This window comes from Coffea arabica, chromosome 2c, assembly GCF_036785885.1.
Source record: "Coffea arabica cultivar ET-39 chromosome 2c, Coffea Arabica ET-39 HiFi, whole genome shotgun sequence".
Lineage (NCBI taxonomy): Eukaryota > Viridiplantae > Streptophyta > Magnoliopsida > Gentianales > Rubiaceae > Coffea > Coffea arabica.
In genome coordinates, this window is record NC_092312.1 from 19651336 (window position 1) to 19668890 (window position 17555).

General features: G+C 36.8%; 1 protein-coding gene across 1 annotated transcript; it reads left to right on the top strand.

Moving 5' to 3' along the window:
- The first annotated feature begins 160 nt into the window (after positions 1-160).
- Positions 161-17518, top strand: LOC113726648 (copper-transporting ATPase PAA1, chloroplastic). Its single transcript, XM_027250477.2, has 17 exons — positions 161-1478; positions 1600-1653; positions 2197-2350; positions 5266-5340; positions 5500-5777; positions 7708-7926; positions 8652-8750; positions 9156-9305; positions 9718-9864; positions 10575-10625; positions 10798-10970; positions 11798-11930; positions 12399-12496; positions 13890-14130; positions 14553-14753; positions 15878-15958; positions 16807-17518. The coding sequence occupies exons 1-17, from the start codon at positions 1023-1025 to the stop codon at positions 17056-17058; spliced, it is 2862 nt and encodes a 953-aa protein (XP_027106278.1). The 5' UTR covers positions 161-1022; the 3' UTR covers positions 17059-17518.
- The last annotated feature ends 37 nt before the right edge of the window (positions 17519-17555 follow it).

A 17555-nucleotide genomic window follows, 5' to 3' on the forward strand; every position in this document is an offset into this window, starting at 1 on the left:
CATAATATAAATATATTTACAAATGTAATAATTGTATATTATATAAATATATAAATTAATATATTATAAATATATAAATATTTTTGAGGCGGTGTCTGGTGTGGTGGGTTGGGTGAGGGAGGAAGAAAAGTTTTTGAGAAATTTTTTGTGTATAGATTTTTTAAGTGTGTAGGTAAAAAACTTTAAAAAGTTTTTTGGGGTTCCTATAGCAAAAGTTGTTAAAAAACTAGTAGCTAAAAAACTTGGTAAAAAATTAGGGTGCCAAACAGGCCCATAATTTTGGGTTCGTTAAAAATTAAAATTCGAGTTTTGAGTACCAGACAAAGCTAGCTTCCTGGTCAAATAATAATATTGTTTAACCAAACAGTTTTGACTACAATAATCTTTGTAAGGCCCACGATGATGTAGCAGGTCTACACCAGTTTTTTGCTGGTCGGATCGGGATTGGATGAAGAGAGAGAGAGAGGGAGCGCTTCTATAATGTTTGGATAGCTAGGGCCTAGGGGCGTGTTTGGATTGCAGAAAAAATCATTATGTTTTTTATAGATACATCTTTCAATCGCTTTTTATTTCATATATATCAATTTATTATAGTAATTTTTTTATTAAAAAATTCAAAAAAAATATAATTCAAACAATGCCTAAATTATTTCACATAAAATTTCCTCTCTATTTACTACCCTTTCTGCTTTTTCATTGTCACGGGAGGGTTCCAGCCAGCTTTACACCAGCAAAAGTCTATCTCCAACAACTTTTTCACTGAAAAAAGGAAAAGAAAAGAATAACAATTAGCGCACGTGTTTCTTGAATATATTGCGTCTGCATTAATTGTTCACCTAACCCAACAGCCCACTGGTCCTCTGCCATGAGGCCCAAAAGAAGAGTGTTAATGACTGCCGTACCTCCGGCCCATGCTTTGAGTATGAAAAGCTCTATCCTTCCTTCCTACTCCCTCCTACCGACCACGCAGGACAATTCCGCAGACGTGAATTGAAGCTGCGGAGCTCTTGGCTCTCTCGGCAATGGAGTCAACATTATCAGTAACCACAACAATGACATTTTTATCCCTAACCAAAACCCTTAACTCCAGCTATTCGTCTACTTCTCCTTTCATTTCTCATCTCCACCGCCGTTTTTCCCCTGCTCGCCCAACTCAACTCCTACGTCTCCCCCTCCATCGCATTCTCCCCAATAATTCTCTCGCAAAATCAAACCGGTTTGGCTCTATCTATTTGCCGAGGAGCTTGGGTGCGGTGGAACTGCATCCTGCTAGGAGCTGCCTGGAGTGTGTGTCCTACTCCGCCGCCTCATTTGCTTCCGGTAGCGGAGGATTTGGGGGGAATGATGGGAGCAACGGCGGAGGCGGCGGCGGGGGAGATAGTTCCGCCGAAGGTGGGGAAGTCAAGCCGGCCACTGTTGCTGCTGGAGCTGATGACATCTCTGCTTTGGCTTCTGACGTCATAGTTCTTGATGTTGGGGTAAGCCTTACATTTTTCTCCAGAATATAATAATCATTTCATCTTCTCTCTGTTTGTTTAGTGTTTTTGAAGTAACTTACTTTTGATGGAATTTACCTGTTTATAATGTTATGGTGCACAGGGAATGACTTGTGGGGGATGTGCAGCCAGTGTTAAGAGAATATTAGAAAGTCAAGTGAGTTTTATATTTTGATTGTTATTATTTTTGGCTCTGGTTCTAATTCTAATAAATGTGCCAAATATGAATAAAATGCGGGGTTGGAGTTTGAGAATGGATTTTGGAGTCACTCGTGGAAACTTCAGCATCTCTACTTGTGATATTAGTAAAAGTTAGAGATAAGTGGGCAATCCTGTCGAAAATGTTTAAATAGACTGTCAAAACCTTCACGTCATGCATGCTGTGTTGGAGGTCTTAACCTTTTGAAGGTGTGTTTAGAACATTATATCTTTGTCCAACTTCTATTATATGTACCCTTTTCTGAAGGGGGCGTATTCTCTGAAAATCATGTCCTTATTGAAAACTGTAATATAGAAAACAAACCTTTTTGGGCCAACAAGTATGCAGAAGACCTTAACATGCCTAGTGGTTACCATTTGGAGATCAGGAAAATCTCTATTTAGTGTGCCAAATCCAAATATAAGTAAGCATCATAGTGAGTAGGTTGTTACTCAAAATGGTATCATCAACTAGATACTAATGTGATACTTTTATGAACAGCCCCAGGTTTCATCAGCTAGTGTCAATCTCACTACAGAGACGGCTATTATATGGCCTGTATCTGAAGCTAAAGATATACAGAACTGGCAAACACAATTGGGAGAGGCGCTTGCAAAGCATTTGACTAGTTGTGGTTTTAAATCCAATCTTCGAGGTCAGCATTTGCTCAAGTATATTTTGATCTTCTGTCTTCTTCTTATGGACCCTGTCAAGTTCTACCATTAACATTTTTGTATCAAGTTTGTTTGTGTTTTTGGAATGTGTTAATGTTTTCTCGTACTATCAAATTTCAATGGACATGCTCTTTTTTTTTTTTTTTTTTTTTTTTTTTGTGGAGGGGAGGGGGGTGTTCTCATCATTGGGCTTGCTGAGAGTTTGTTCTCCACAGTACTAGTTGTGACAAAACTTCTGTTTGTCAACAACTACAGAAGATTCGCAATGATGCTAACATGCATTTGAAATATTTTTAGAAGTTACTTGTATTCAGGCTGCAAGTGTTGAAATTTCAATGTGATACCTCTGGTGGTAATTATTGATATCTTGTATTGTTCGAATAAGTAAATTTTGCAATGGGGACAGTTGAATTCTTATTACATTGTCAAATAAGTGTCACTTATTGGAATCCAACCAATTGAAATTAATTCACTAGTCACAAGCAAAAGAGGAAGATTATTGATCTGTCTCATGGAAAGTAGAACAGAATGTAAATCTACCTAAATGCAACGACTGACAGAGGGATGTGGGTGACAAGGCATATATTAGCTTCATTATCAGATAATAAGGGCTTAAGCTGATTAAAGTGAAGGATAGTTCTTTTGCTCATAAGCTTAAGAAACAGTAGAAGTGATTTACAACTGCCCAACACTATTGGCTAATAGTGCATTATTGTGCTTGCATTTGATAATTGATTTTATTTGAGACCTGAGATGACAAGGAGGGAGCCTGAGCATTACAGAAATGCTCTAAATTGTATCTGAAAATTTGAGGATTGCAACTATAATTTTGTACTGCAGTAACCTTTAGTTTTCTTGACTCAAAAACCATGGAACATTTGTCTTATTCAAACAAGCTGTATGTATGTCCAGATGGCAATTTGGGCTCTTTTTGATGGATCAATTTTATCTAGTTCAAAAGAATGATTTACTGGGTGCTTTTTCTGTACTTTGCTTGAGGGTTTCCTGGGTGCTTTTCATATACATTTCCAATCTAAGAGAGGATTCTTTTATTAGCGACTGACTGTTCAAGAGCCTATCTTGAGTGTTATCATATTGTCTTTTGGTCTAGCAATAGGACATACTGGGATTATTTGCAAAAGTTTGAACATTCAGGTGGTCTTCCTTCTTGAATATGAATTAAGGATGGAGGTAGAACTTAAATCTTGTCAATTTGAAGAAAAGGACTTGTACCTCTAGCTGAGGATAGCCCGGTCTTCATAGTTTTTTTTTTCTTTTTTTTTCCCTCTTCTTTTCTTTTCTTGAGTTGATTGTGGTTTGAGTTGAGCGGAAACTAAAAAATGGTACACCAGCTTTATCATGACTGAAGGCAATATTTTTCTTGTACATCCCTCTGTAGTTGAGTAAGCAATTTCAAATTGCATATGCTAGTAGAAACTATGAAGCATGTGGGCTTACATATGACTTATGATAGCTTGGTGGGAATGGCAGGTCAGGGAGCTATTGAAAGAGACGTTTCTTCTTAGATATCCACAGGATTTCTTGTAACAAGTAATCACTCTCCTTCAGGCTATGTCCATAATATGCTGGTTGGAATATTAGATTTATCCAAAACGTATTCTTCTGATGCAAAAATCTAGGCTTGAAAGATATATATGATAAAATAGTTGTTCTTTTTGTCCCAATAGGTGATTCTCGGTGATCACTAGTGGTGGTTTATGATTGAAGGCAGCGAGTCTTATCACTTGGAAGCCCATATTGGAATATATACTTTTCTACAAGCTGACGCAGTTTGTCTGCAAATTAGCCACTTGAGGAGTTCCCCAACCGAAAGAAGTGTAGTGTGTTGTGTTCATGTTTAAGAATAGATTACATGTTTACTAGCTATTGTAAAACCCTTGCCCGTTGAGGCTTTTTTCTTAATTTCTTTTTCTTTCAATTTGTGTAATATCTGCAGAGCATTTTTGGGCTTCTTATTCACCTCTACCTGCCAAGGTCTTGTTGTGTACCAAAATTGTAACATGATCATGAGTAAAACACATGAACAATTGAAGTTGTGAACAAATGATGCTTCAGTCTTTTAGTTCTCTATTAAAGTACATGATACCTTTTCTAATTCTTGCTTATTTACTTGGGCTTTGCTGGAGTACAATGTCTTGTAAGTTTGCATGCTATGCCGGATTTGTGGACCAAAAATTGTCCCCATTTCACTGCAATTATGGTGCAACTGTCACTACCTTATTATATTTCCGGCATTTCAAGCATTACGCTTTTGGTTGATTTTTCTGGAGAGAAGCAGCTATAGAGATATTCTGGGGAGAGGCTTTATATAACTGCTTATACCATATAATGCCTATATGGTATTGAAGAATCTCTATATGGTAGAAGCTGCTATATAGAGATTCTTCAATCATAATGCTTTTGGTTCAATTTTCTCCTTTTCGGCTGGTTGGATAATTTTTATCTTATGGGCTTAGCTTGTTATGCATCTTAATCTCATAAATGTTGTGTGAATATTCAACATAACCAAGTGAGCTTGTTTCATCATTTTTGTTGTTAAACAGCAAGTTGTTTTGCTCTCCAAACACAAGGGCTCAGTTTCAACAGAACTAGCCAGATTGCTTACTCATTTTTGTTATTCAGCACTGAGTTGTTTTGCCATCCAAGCCCAAAGATTCAGTCTAAAGATTTCACGTTTATTGCAGCACATGACTTCATTCTGTAGCTTTGTAAAGCAAATTAAGAGTCTGGCAAGGCTGTTAGACTTTCTTGAAACTTGTATTAGTAGTTATTGTGCTTAATTGTTTTGAAGCAGGATATTTTTTTTGACAAATTGAATGGAAAAAAGTCCTTATTGGTTGTAGCTAGATTAATTCTGTTGGCTGCCTAATTGCAGATTCCAGGAAGGAGAACTTCTTTGAGATTTTTGAAAAAAAGATGAATGAAAAGCGCAATCAGTTGAAAGAAAGTGGTATATATCTGATCATCATTTGACTAACTAAAATAGAAAGTGTTTCCTTTTTTATGGTGCTTTCCTGCATTTTCCATTTAATGTTTAATTCAGCACAAGAATCTGTACCACAAATATTTGTAAACCATGAGATTGAAAAAGTTACCTCTTGCTGAGCAGGTCGTGGGCTTGTTGTTTCTTGGGCTCTATGCGCAGTATGTCTTATTGGTCACCTTTCTCATTTTATTGGAGCTAAGGTTTCATGGATTCATGCATTCCATTCAACAGGATTCCATATGTCTTTATCACTATTTACATTGCTTGGTCCTGGTCGGAAACTTATAACTGATGGTCTCAAAAGTTTAATTAAAGGGGCTCCAAACATGAATACTTTAGTTGGTCTTGGGGCAATATCATCATTTGCAGTCAGCTCATTGGCAGCTCTTATACCAAAACTGGTACGTCTTATTTAACAGACTCAAAATAATTTTCTGTTAAGTTGATAATTGTTCTCAATTTCTGAATTAGTCTAAAGTACAATGACTTCTTGTATGGTGCACCTCCTTTGTACATTGTCATATTAGCCCACAGTTGGAGTAGTTTTTAGATTGAAAAATTGATTGAGCAGTCTCCATAGCTTAGGGAAGTTCTCTTTTGAAAGTTTTCCTGCTGCAATAAGATCATGCTGAGAGTTGCTGGTTTTTGCTCCAGTTTTCACTTCTTTTGCCTTTGCATTTCTTAGTGATGCAGCATAAATTGATTAGTTAATCGACCGGGGTACCGGTCTTCCTTGTACTCTTGTACTTCTAACTTTGAGAGGGGAAGAGATGTGAAACCTGTCCTGGAGTAAGGCTACTAACAGGGTTAAACTGTGCTGAGGCACATCTTTGTGTGCTTACTGAGTAGCTATATTAGACAAACATATATGTTATTCTTTTTGTTTACAGAAAGTTAAGATTTTTATTTTGCTTATGTGATTCTAGGTGAAGTTTGCACATGTTAGGATCCAAGCGCGGAACACACGACTATTGATATACCAAGTACACAACAATTTAATAACAAACAAGCCACAAGTATGAAAGATAAATGGCATGCAATATTTAACGTGGTTTGGCTCCACCATTGAGCCTACGTCCACGAAGAGAAACTCATTCTTTATTATGAGAGGAAAATCCTACACAAGAATATAACTTGAATCCAAGCCCAATCCTTGTATACCATATCTCATCTCCCAACAACCTTCTCTCACATCCCATGTATTAGGCTGTATGTCACCTCTGTGTGTTCGTGTGTCTCTTGTGTGTCCTTTGTGTGTCTTTTTGTAGTATGCTAACCCACCTATTTATAGGGAACATTATTTGGCCAAAACCTAACAACAAGAAACCAGTGCTAATTCCTAGACTTGTATAGAATAGGAAATAACCTCTAATCCTAAACAAAATAGGAAATTCCTTGGCTATTATTTCAAGTAACTAAAACCAATTAGAAAACTAGTTACTTCCACACAAATTAAGAAACCTGCCTGAAAGAAATTAAACCAATTTCCTAACAGCACATCCCTATTAATGGTTGTGCCACTTGGCAATATGTTGTTTTGAGATTATCTTTTATGTGGTCTAATTAGTGTTGAGAAACTAATTATGTTGCACATCATCTTGCCACTGCTTCTAAAAACTCTGGATTGATAGTAATCAAACTCTGGACACTGATTTTTTGTTCAGTGTGTAGTGTTGCAGCTAGACGCTCTGGGAAAATCCTAATGAAATCTTCAATCTAGACTGTTAAGGCATATTTTTTCTACACCGATATTCAGTGAAAAAGTTTCTCAGTGTATCATGACTTGCACTAGAGATTTCCTAGAAACTCCTTATCACCATAAGAAAGTCCCCTCCTCTTCCACCAACAGTATAAGACAGTAAAATAAAAGGGCAAAAGAATCAGAAACGGCTTTTAGTCTGCCTATGACTTGCTCCTAGCCAAATTAAATTTGGAAATGGTCTTGCTGGAAGGCTTAATGTTCCATCCATCTGGTTGGGGATTTTGAAGTTTTTGCCATTTTCTGATGAGAAATTATCTTTAGTTTTATGTCTTAGATTTGTTCTGATGGCTGGGTCCACGTGTCCTAGATTATGCACTGAAGATGAATTATGTCAGGAGTTACAGATATTGCAATTTGGGGCACTGTAATGGGTCATTGTTTTTGAGATTGGAAAATATGATGCCTTGCCAATTGGAACCATTTATACTTTTGTGTTCTGATATCTGCATACCTAGATGAAATAGCTAGTCTCTTTATTTACTTTCTTTTATGGACTCAATGATGGATTATGTACAAGTGATGCGATTAATAACTGTTGTACCTGTTAAATGGAATTGTTTTCCATACAGGGTTGGAAAACATTCTTTGAGGAACCAGTTATGTTGATTGCATTTGTCTTGCTGGGAAGGAATCTTGAACAAAGAGCTAAGATCAAAGCAACCAGTGACATGACAGGCCTCCTAAGTCTTTTGCCATCTAAAGCTCGTCTTATTGTCAATGGTGATTTGAGTGTAGAAGTTCCATGTAACAGTCTTTCTGTGGGAGATCAGATTATTGTGCTACCTGGAGTAAGTTAATTGTCCTTAAATTATTCTTAAAAATGTCCTGTTTTTCTCCTGTTTTTATGGAGTCAGGGACAAATGCAATTAGGAAGTGGCTTTGCTTTTTATCTTTGTTTCATCATGTTGAAAAATTTACAAGAGGGTGCAAATGTAGGCTATAACCCTCCGTCTGCACTTCTATGGATTGTCCCATTAGAGTATGGGAATGTTAAACCTTGCTCCTGAATTATGGTGGAAAAGCCTTTCATGTGATCAACATACCTTTTCTCTAATCTTTATCATTCAACACTGCTTTTTGCATCATATCCTAGGGATTCCTTAGATGTCATCTTAGTGGTTGCAGTTGTGGATTGTAGAATCTGTTGCCTACAGCAGTTATGTGGTCAAGTCTTTGGGAGCAAAGTGGAAATTGTTTTATTTATTATAATGGTGATCAGTGTAGAACCTTACATATAATACTTGGACACAGTCTCCAACAAGTTTTTGGTGATTCATGGGGAGGGGATTGTGAGAAGCTAAACTCCTTACCTCCTGCATTATATCCATTATGGAGAAGGCATCCAATCGCTAGGTTACTGGGCCAATGGCAGTCAGCTCTTATAAGCACTTTTCTGTCCATTCTTTTGTTACTCAGGCTTTTCTTTAACTGCTGCTGGCCACAACAGATATGGTGCTCACATGTTATAGCATGTCTCAGAACCTCGTTATGAAACCTTATTTTTTCTGGTTAGGACCGTGTTCCTGCTGATGGGATTGTTAGAGCTGGTAGAAGCACGGTTGATGAGTCAAGTTTCACAGGGGAGCCTTTACCTGTTACAAAATTACCTGGGGTAAGAATATTATCCTACTTATTTTCACTCATACTATTTTGTTATCTTTCGTTTTTCTGATAAGCAAGAAAATATTGATTTTTAGAGAAGGATTAAAAGCTTAACTGCTTTGAGGGTTTCTAACATGGTTGTTTATTGAAATAAATGGGGAACTGGATCCTCTTCTATATCTTTCTTCTTTATAGTTACATGGAGAAGTAACTGGTCCTATTAGAAGCTTAACTACTATTAAGAGTCTTGATCTCAAAAGATGGTTGTCTTTTTGGGAAAAATTAGTAAGCGGGACTTCTCTCTCTTATCTGTTGTTGTTTGCAGAAGTAAACCACTAAGCCTGCTTGGTTTACTTTGTAGATTTCTTCCTTGAAAACCATCATGTCCTTATAGGTTATTTTTGTTTGTTATCAGGCTGAAGTTGCTGCAGGAAGTGTTAATCTAAATGGAACACTCACCATTGAAGTGAGAAGACCTGGTGGTGAGACTTCCATGGGTGACATTGTTCGATTGGTAGAAGAAGCTCAGACTAGAGAAGCACCTGTGCAGCAGTTGGCTGACAAGGTCAAGTATCTGTATGTTAAACCTTGCATAATTTGGCGGTAGTATGCAAAAAGTTGGTAGTTAAGAATGAACGGTACCATATACAGGGTTGAGTGACATGGATTTGTCTCTTAAATTTTTGTTTGGTGTCCGTAAGGTTTGAAGTTTCAGGGTTACGTGGAAGTTCAGTTAGGCTCTTACTTAATTAGCTCTTGAGAAACTAGTTAGTACTTCAAAATGAGAATTTTTTAAAATGTCTTACCTTCAATGCAGAAGTCTTTTCATTTAGAGGCATTTAGCATCTCTTTCTAACATCTGTATCTTTCCTGACAAAACTATGAAGTGACAGAGGATTGAAGTCTTTCCTGTCCTTTCTAGTTACAGTTTTATTGGAGTATTATTTACATCTGAAGAAATTGATTCTCTTCTGCAGATTGCTGGGCACTTCACTTATGGGGTAATGGCACTTTCTGCTGCCACTTTTGTATTCTGGAACCTCTTTGGTGCACGGGTCCTGCCAGCTGCTCTTCATCAAGGAAGTCCAGTTTCACTGGCATTGCAGCTTTCTTGTAGTGTTCTGGTATGATATAAATTGACTCATGAACAAGTACATTTATGAATAATATTAGTTATAGATGTCTGTCTCTTAGACCAGAAGGCCTGCATGAGGGAACTTTTGGCATAATTTTCGTTAGGTCGTATATAATAAGACAAATGTTACCCAAACTGCTCTAGGTCTTCTAAAAAAATTCTTTTTGAAATTCAGAAAGTTCATCTTTGTTCATTTAATGCTATCAAATTTTTTTGGGTTAAAAACAAAAAAGCCCCCTGTGATAAGCCTAATACACAGAAAAGCCCCCCATGGTTTCAAAATATATAACACGACCCCTCATACTTTGAACTAAATTGTAAATGTGACGGAATCCGTTAAATTTAACGGAAATGGTCAAAATGACCAAAATACCCTTACATAATTAAACAAAAGACAGCTCAACAAAATCATTTGTTTTATTTTCTAGGTAGAGAGAATTGAGAGTTAAGGGGTAGAATAGGTATATTTGATAAAAATTAGGTATAAAAATTTTTTTTTAGGTTCCAATAAGTCATTTCCGTTAAGTTTAACGGATTCCGTCACCTTTACAATTTAGTTCAAAGCATGAGGGGTCGTGTTGTATATTTTGAAATCATGGGGGACTTTTCTGTGTATTAGGCTTATCACAGGGGGCTTTTTTGTTTTTAACCCAATTTTTTTTTTCTGTTGAAGTTACAAATGCTTGTCTTCAAGTGCAGGTTGTTGCATGTCCCTGTGCACTTGGTTTAGCAACACCTACTGCTGTGCTGGTAATACTTTTTATAATAGTGAACTGATTAATATGATTAATACTTTTGATTCATATGATTAATATGAACTGATGTGCTGGAATTCAGATAATAGTGAACTGATTAATATGATTAATGCTTTTGATACTTTTGATTTAGATGCATTCAGAGAGTACTGGATTTTTCCTTGCAGGTTGGAACCTCACTTGGCGCTAAAAAGGGCTTGCTTTTTCGTGGTGGAAGTGTTTTGGAAAGATTTTCAGCTGTCAACACAATTGTGTTTGACAAAACAGGGACATTAACACTTGGCAGGCCTGTTGTGACAAAAATTATGACTCAGGGACATGACAAGGATACAAATACAAAGTTGAGTCCGTGAGCTTTTTTGAGTCAATTTCATTTGTGTTTTAAGTCTTAGCTCATTATGTCCCAAATTTAGGCTGGCCAGTTCTCATATATGCAATGGTTTCCTCTTTTCTTATTTCTCCATATGATACAGATTTTACTGCATTTGAGCTAGATGTGATTGTTGAAGAGTTTGTTATATCGTTTATCAGTATCTGAAGGATATTTGGTGACCAATCGCGTCATTGACTTCGTTTTCCAACCAAAACCTCCTCCTCTTCTCTCTCACTATATAATGATGCTAATGAAAATATCTGCCAGAGAAAAATTTGTTGATCGACATAAAGGAAACATTTGCAAGATTACAGATCAATCCTGCAATACTTCATTCATCATAATTTGTTAGCATAACTCGGTGGATATAGGACTATAACCACCATTTATCTGTCTCACCAAACAAGCTCTGAATAATCTACACTAACATCCTATCTCACCTTCTTCTTCATCTTTTTCTTCTTTGGGGAGGAGTAGCAACATTTTTTTTCCTATTAGACAAAATCTATTTGTCATCCCTTGCTTTCTTCTTCTCTTTTCATCAATTTTCTTCTTCATCTCTTTTCATTCCATCAGGTAATGTGCTGGAAACATGATTGTCATTTTTATTGCTTGTAGAGTTTGTATGACTTCTATACTTCTCATTCTGGATAAAGATTTTATGAATAATGTCTAATTCTTGAAAAGTTTGATCACACGAAAACAGAAGTTTTATCATAAAAGTTTATACCTGCCATTAGTATATAATATGTTTTTTAGATTGCCTATTGACAATCAGCATAGTTTTTCCACAGACAAGATTCATCTCTTAAATGGTCAGAAGTCGATATCCTGAGGTTAGCTGCTGGAGTTGAGACAAATACAAATCATCCTGTAGGAAAAGCAATTGTGCATGCTGCTCAGGCAGCTAACTGCCCGGTCATGAAGGTAATTTCTTGCTTTTGGCAATCCTGCTATCTATGGAGCCCTGAATTAATTTCGTTTGCGGCATATTTTATGGTCTCCAAATTCATAAACCAACCTCTGGGCACTTAAGATTTTCCTGGGGCATGGAAAATTTTTTTCACACTAGACTATTGGCTGTTCTATTTTTATTAGCATTTACATACCCAGTTTGTACATCTGGGTAGTTTCTCTTTACAGAGGCACCGAAATACATATATAGGGGCCAGCTTTATGCATTGTACGTGACCTGTGTTCTCTTTTCCTGTCTTTAGTTTCTGATTTTCAGAAAATATGGGAACCAATTTTCGGTCATATTTTTTAATATAAAGTCAGATTTGTTCTGTTAGATCTAGTGGAAATCTCCATTTTTATCCCCTATATCATTTGGTCAACAACTTGTTGCACCAACTTCTCAATCCTTTGAAACATTTGGTTATGCAATATTTGCAGGCTGGAGAGGGAACATATATAGAGGAACCTGGATCTGGTGCAGTAGCAATTGTTGAGAATAGAAAGGTGTTGGTTGGTGCACTGGATTGGTTAAAAAGGTACATGAGGCAGTTATCTTTAGAACTTAATCATTGTGGTAGCTTTATGTGGCAACTATTTGTCTGTTTAAGTTAGATTGAAGTTTTACTTGCATTTTCTTTTCTTGAAGTAAGTTCAATCCTGAGAGTATTTTCTGGTTAATTGCTATCATTGTCTCTAACTGAATGAAGTTCCCTGCCTCTTTCTTTTGTGCTAGGTGAATTATTTTCTTTTGGTTTATATAAATGATCAACTTTAACTCCTTTCATTCTAGGTTAATTGTGGATGAATTAACCATAGATACACAGGACAAGGTATCTAATCCATGTTTTTTGGCTGGTGTTATGCTTTTGGTTAGCAAAATTGGAAAAGAATTTAGTACTACTACATCAGTAGTAGATGAAAACTGTGATGATCCCAGCCGAATTAACCAACCGTCTTCAGTCCCATATTTTAGTGGACTTCTCAAATGCAGCCTGCTAGGGCATTTAGGCTGCTGGGTTGCATGTTTGGGTGGGTCCTGCTCAGCTTAACTAAACAGCTTGACCTGTTTAGAACCAGGCAAGATCCTTACTATCGAAAGAAAATAAGATCTTTGACAAACTAAATGTGGTTGGTTACCAAGATGCCAAATTGGGAAGAGAATTGAGGGTTTATAATGAAAAAAATATATTTTAAAGTGCACATCGATATTTATTTAGTATGCAATCATCAGAACTTTTTTTGGAGAAGAATCAAGTTATCTGAGATTTGAAGTAATTCTTACACAAGACATAAACAGAAAACTTCATGAGGTGCTTATAATGAGAAAAATGCATATTAAAGCGCACATAAACCAATGTAATTTAGTATAAAATTGTTAGAAGAGCTTTTCTAGGATGAGAATCGAGTTGTCTGAGATTGGATAATTCTTACAGGTGTGAGTTCTTATGCTAAAAAGTTACTTTGTATGGAAATCTATGTGTAATTTATGGAGGGCATTTTGTTGAAAGATGAAGATAATGCAGTTAGACTTGGGCCCAGGTTCAGCTAGGTCTGACTAATCTGTCACATATATTGGAACTGAGATGAAATGGTCCATGTTGATAGGCCAAATGGCAGCCCTCCTGAATAACATGATGGTCAGGCAGTGTGCCCAATGCAGTAAAGGTAAACAATGTCCTAGGGCAGTTGATTTGTGATCATTCTATCCAAACTGATCCAGTCATCCTCCCAATTCTGATTGATTTGACGGTTAAATGTGTTCCCTGTTTTGTTACTGAAGCTACTTGCAGTACCTTCTCTTATGGGGTCACGCTTAGTATTTGTGAAACCTGGAAACTAGAGGAAGCCTTTAAAAAGCTTTCTTTTCTCAACTCGGAAGAAAAACCAAGTGCAATTGCATTTGCCATGATATTTTCACGTCCACTGCAGGCATGGAGTTGATGAAAGTCCACTTCAGGAACTTGAGGAGACTAAGAATCAGTCTGCTGTCTATGTGGGAATAGATGATGATCTTGCTGGCATTATTTATGTTGAGGATGAAATCAGAGAAGATGCTAGCCATGTTGTTGAATCATTGTCCAAACAAGGAATAAGCACTTATCTGTTATCGGGGGACAAGAAGAATGCTGCAGAGTATGTTGCATCTGTTGTTGGAATCCCTAAGGACAAAGTAAGCTACTCATTTTTTGTCTTTGTTCTGGACTATGATGATGGGATTGGACTGTCAAGTTTTTTTCTTGAAGATCAACTGATTCTTACATTGAGTTACTTGAGGAACATATCCATTGTGCTCTGAGAGAGACTAAAGATAGGGGGTTAGTGATGAAAAAACCTGCCAGACCAGCTTATTACAAAGTGTATACCTAAAGCTGCAAGTCGTATCATTTCATGGAGATTTTTTATCCCAATACCCATCCTTGTATTTTAATGTGTGACTTATTCAATCACTCTCTAACCTTCTCAAAAGAGTTGGATGAATTTTCTGTAGTTGCTTGTGTACACGGAGCTGCACAAAACAAGCTTATGAGCTTTGCAAGTTTTGCATCCATATAATCAAAATCTGAGATATTTTTATGGTCTGGTGGATGACAGGTTTTATATGGAGTCAAACCAGAGCAGAAAAAGAAGTTTATAAGTGGACTTCAGAAGGAGCACATTGTGGCTATGGTTGGTGATGGAATTAATGATGCTGCTGCTTTGGCATCAGCACATGTAGGAGTTGCCATTGGTGGAGGTGTTGGAGCTGCTAGTGAGGTGTCTTCTGTTGTGCTGATGCACAACAGGTTGTCCCAGGTACGTCTAACAATTCTAATCTGCAAATCTATGAAAACTGTTTTCCTTTGCATTCCCTTCTTGTCTAGGTAAAAGAGGGATAATGGCACAGTTACCTTTCTGGAATTTTTTTTTTTTTTTGGTGTGCAAATTTTTTATTCTTGCATGTTAAAAGTAATCAAAATTTTTGCAAAACCCATGTTTGTTTTCTGAACTGATAGGACTCCTTCCACATTTCTATGATGGAGTGCTATGAAATTTCATCTCCAATGATTCCCAAAGCTATGTTGCCAGGATTCTGAAAAAAGCATGGATCTTGAAGCAACTGTAGGCCCTAATATCACCATGAAAGTTTGCAGCCTTAAATGACTTAATGAACGTAGCTTCTGCACACATGCAAAAACTGGAACAATTTACATGAAATGGGATGATTGCTGATTGCTTTATGATTGGCAGGCAGCAAATTACAGCTTCTCTTAAATCCCTTGTTCTGTCGCCATCCATATTGAATTCAAAAATTGAATATAATAAAGTTTGGGATATATGGAAAATTTTACTTGTACAAATAAGAAAAACCATCTGAATCATGCATTCAACCCCAACCTGATAAAAAACTTAGATGAAAAACAGACAATGCTGTTTCATTTTTTCCTTTTTAAGACATGGGAATTGAGGATTAAATTATGAGAAAATCCACATCAATATACAAAATGATACTTTTGACTTTTAATTAGGACTAGCATAAAGTAGATGGAATTCAATTTCCGATGGAGCGAGAGACAAATCTCAAGCAATCAGATTACCTGCATAAAGCCAACTTCGTCATTCTTCTGCATCTTTTCTATCTGAATACATGTTACTGTACTGAATGGATATATTTAATTTTTCTGTTTGATTTTTCCAATCTTATGCCTGGTGCAATAAGAAAACGAACGACTTCATGGGGGACCTAGAGAATATATTATCCTGTAAATGAATTAAGATTGGTACACAATCTACTAAATCTTCATATTATAGACAAGTAAGTGCTGCTACACTTGCATGATCACTGCTTCAAGATTTCTAGTAATTAATTGTGACTCTACTTGTGTCATTTCTTCATCATGTGCACTACTTCAATAACTGGTATGACCTCGTCATTGCAGTTACTTGATGCTCTGGAACTAAGCAGGCTAACCATGAAAACTGTGAAGCAAAACCTTTGGTGGGCTTTTGCATACAATATTGTAAGTTCATTTTAATTGCAATTCATCAATATTTGAAGTTGATATTAGGCATCAAGGTTCTAAGACTTGAATTGCTGTCATTGTTTAATTAACTATTATCACCTTTTCTGTTGGCCTGTTTTCTCAACCTACCAAAACCAAGGTGCTATTGCTAAATAAAGCAAATATAATTCCTAAACTGCAGTTTAAATGTCTGGATATTTTTTGCAGAAATCGATCAGTTACTGTTATCGATTATGATATGACAACTCTTCATGTTTCCCCTTTTCAATTGATGAGTAGAAATTTTTCTTAAATTATTCTCGAGTTTTTCGACAAATCAGTGCAGCCATCTATCTCTGACTACTTGAAGGATTTTGCACTCATCAACATTGTGCTATTCGATATTTGCTAATTTACTTCGGGGAATTATTAATATTCTATACCATCTAGTGGATGAATAGTTTGTGACTTAATGATTTATTTGGTGAATGAATAATTCTGACTTACATTGAACCTCTGTGAAGTTTGATTTTTTCCGCCATTGGCTAAAGGAACGGGGTTATTCATAAAAGAATTTCTTGGGTTAATAATAGCTAATGAATTTTAGGGAGGATTGGATGTGAGTTGCACACCTGTTTGGTTTTCACCTTCTTGTCGAGAAGGTGATGCCTGTTTTTATTTTTATCTTTTAGTTTTGTTTTCTTTTGAAACTGTCAGTCTAGATCCATTCCAACATGTTAACCTTCTACAGTTCATGGTTATCCTTCAACATTTTCTTCCTTTCTTCCCCAAAACTGGTCTGGAGGATCTTACTTTGATGTCACCCCACTACAAGCTTATTTGCTTTTTCTTCTCTTCTCTTACAGTTTGGAATTCCTATAGCCGCTGGAGCATTGTTGCCAGTTACCGGCACTATGCTTACTCCATCAATTGCTGGTGCCCTCATGGGCTTGAGCTCTATTGGGGTAATGACAAATTCACTGCTTTTGAGATTCAAGTATTCGTCAAGAGAGAAAGAAATCGGTGGACCATCAGTACGGATTGATATGCCTCTTGATGCTGATAGAGTGGTGGACCAAGATAAAAAGTTGAAAGACCCTTTTGTATCCACTCGATAATGAGAACTGCAATCATGGGAAGTGAATTGGTTCTTGTGGACATTGCAGAGCCCTGTCAATTTCACTGACATGCCTTCTTAGTTGGAAGTTAGTTGGAGATGATCAATGTTCATGAGGATGTGTTGCCAAGTACTGGGTTGGTGCACGAAATTATGCAACAAGACAGCAGTGAAGAAGGAAAAGCATGTCCTAGGGATGTGCTATCAGACATCGCGGCTGGATGAGCCAAAAGGTGGCTAAAGCATGAAGCACATGACGAGGGAATACTGAGCTACGAGGATCATTGCTGCATCAATTAGGCATGAATTGGTATCGAGTAGTTTTTTGTTCTATTGCACGTCCAAGGATATCAAATTTGGTGGTTCTGGTAAGAAAATGATGCGTGAATGGGTACCCCACCCGTGACAATGCTAATTGAATGCTAGAAATATAATCAAGTATTCTTTCGCTTGGGGAATCATCACGAGTAGTTCGACAAAAGAGCAACGTACGTATTA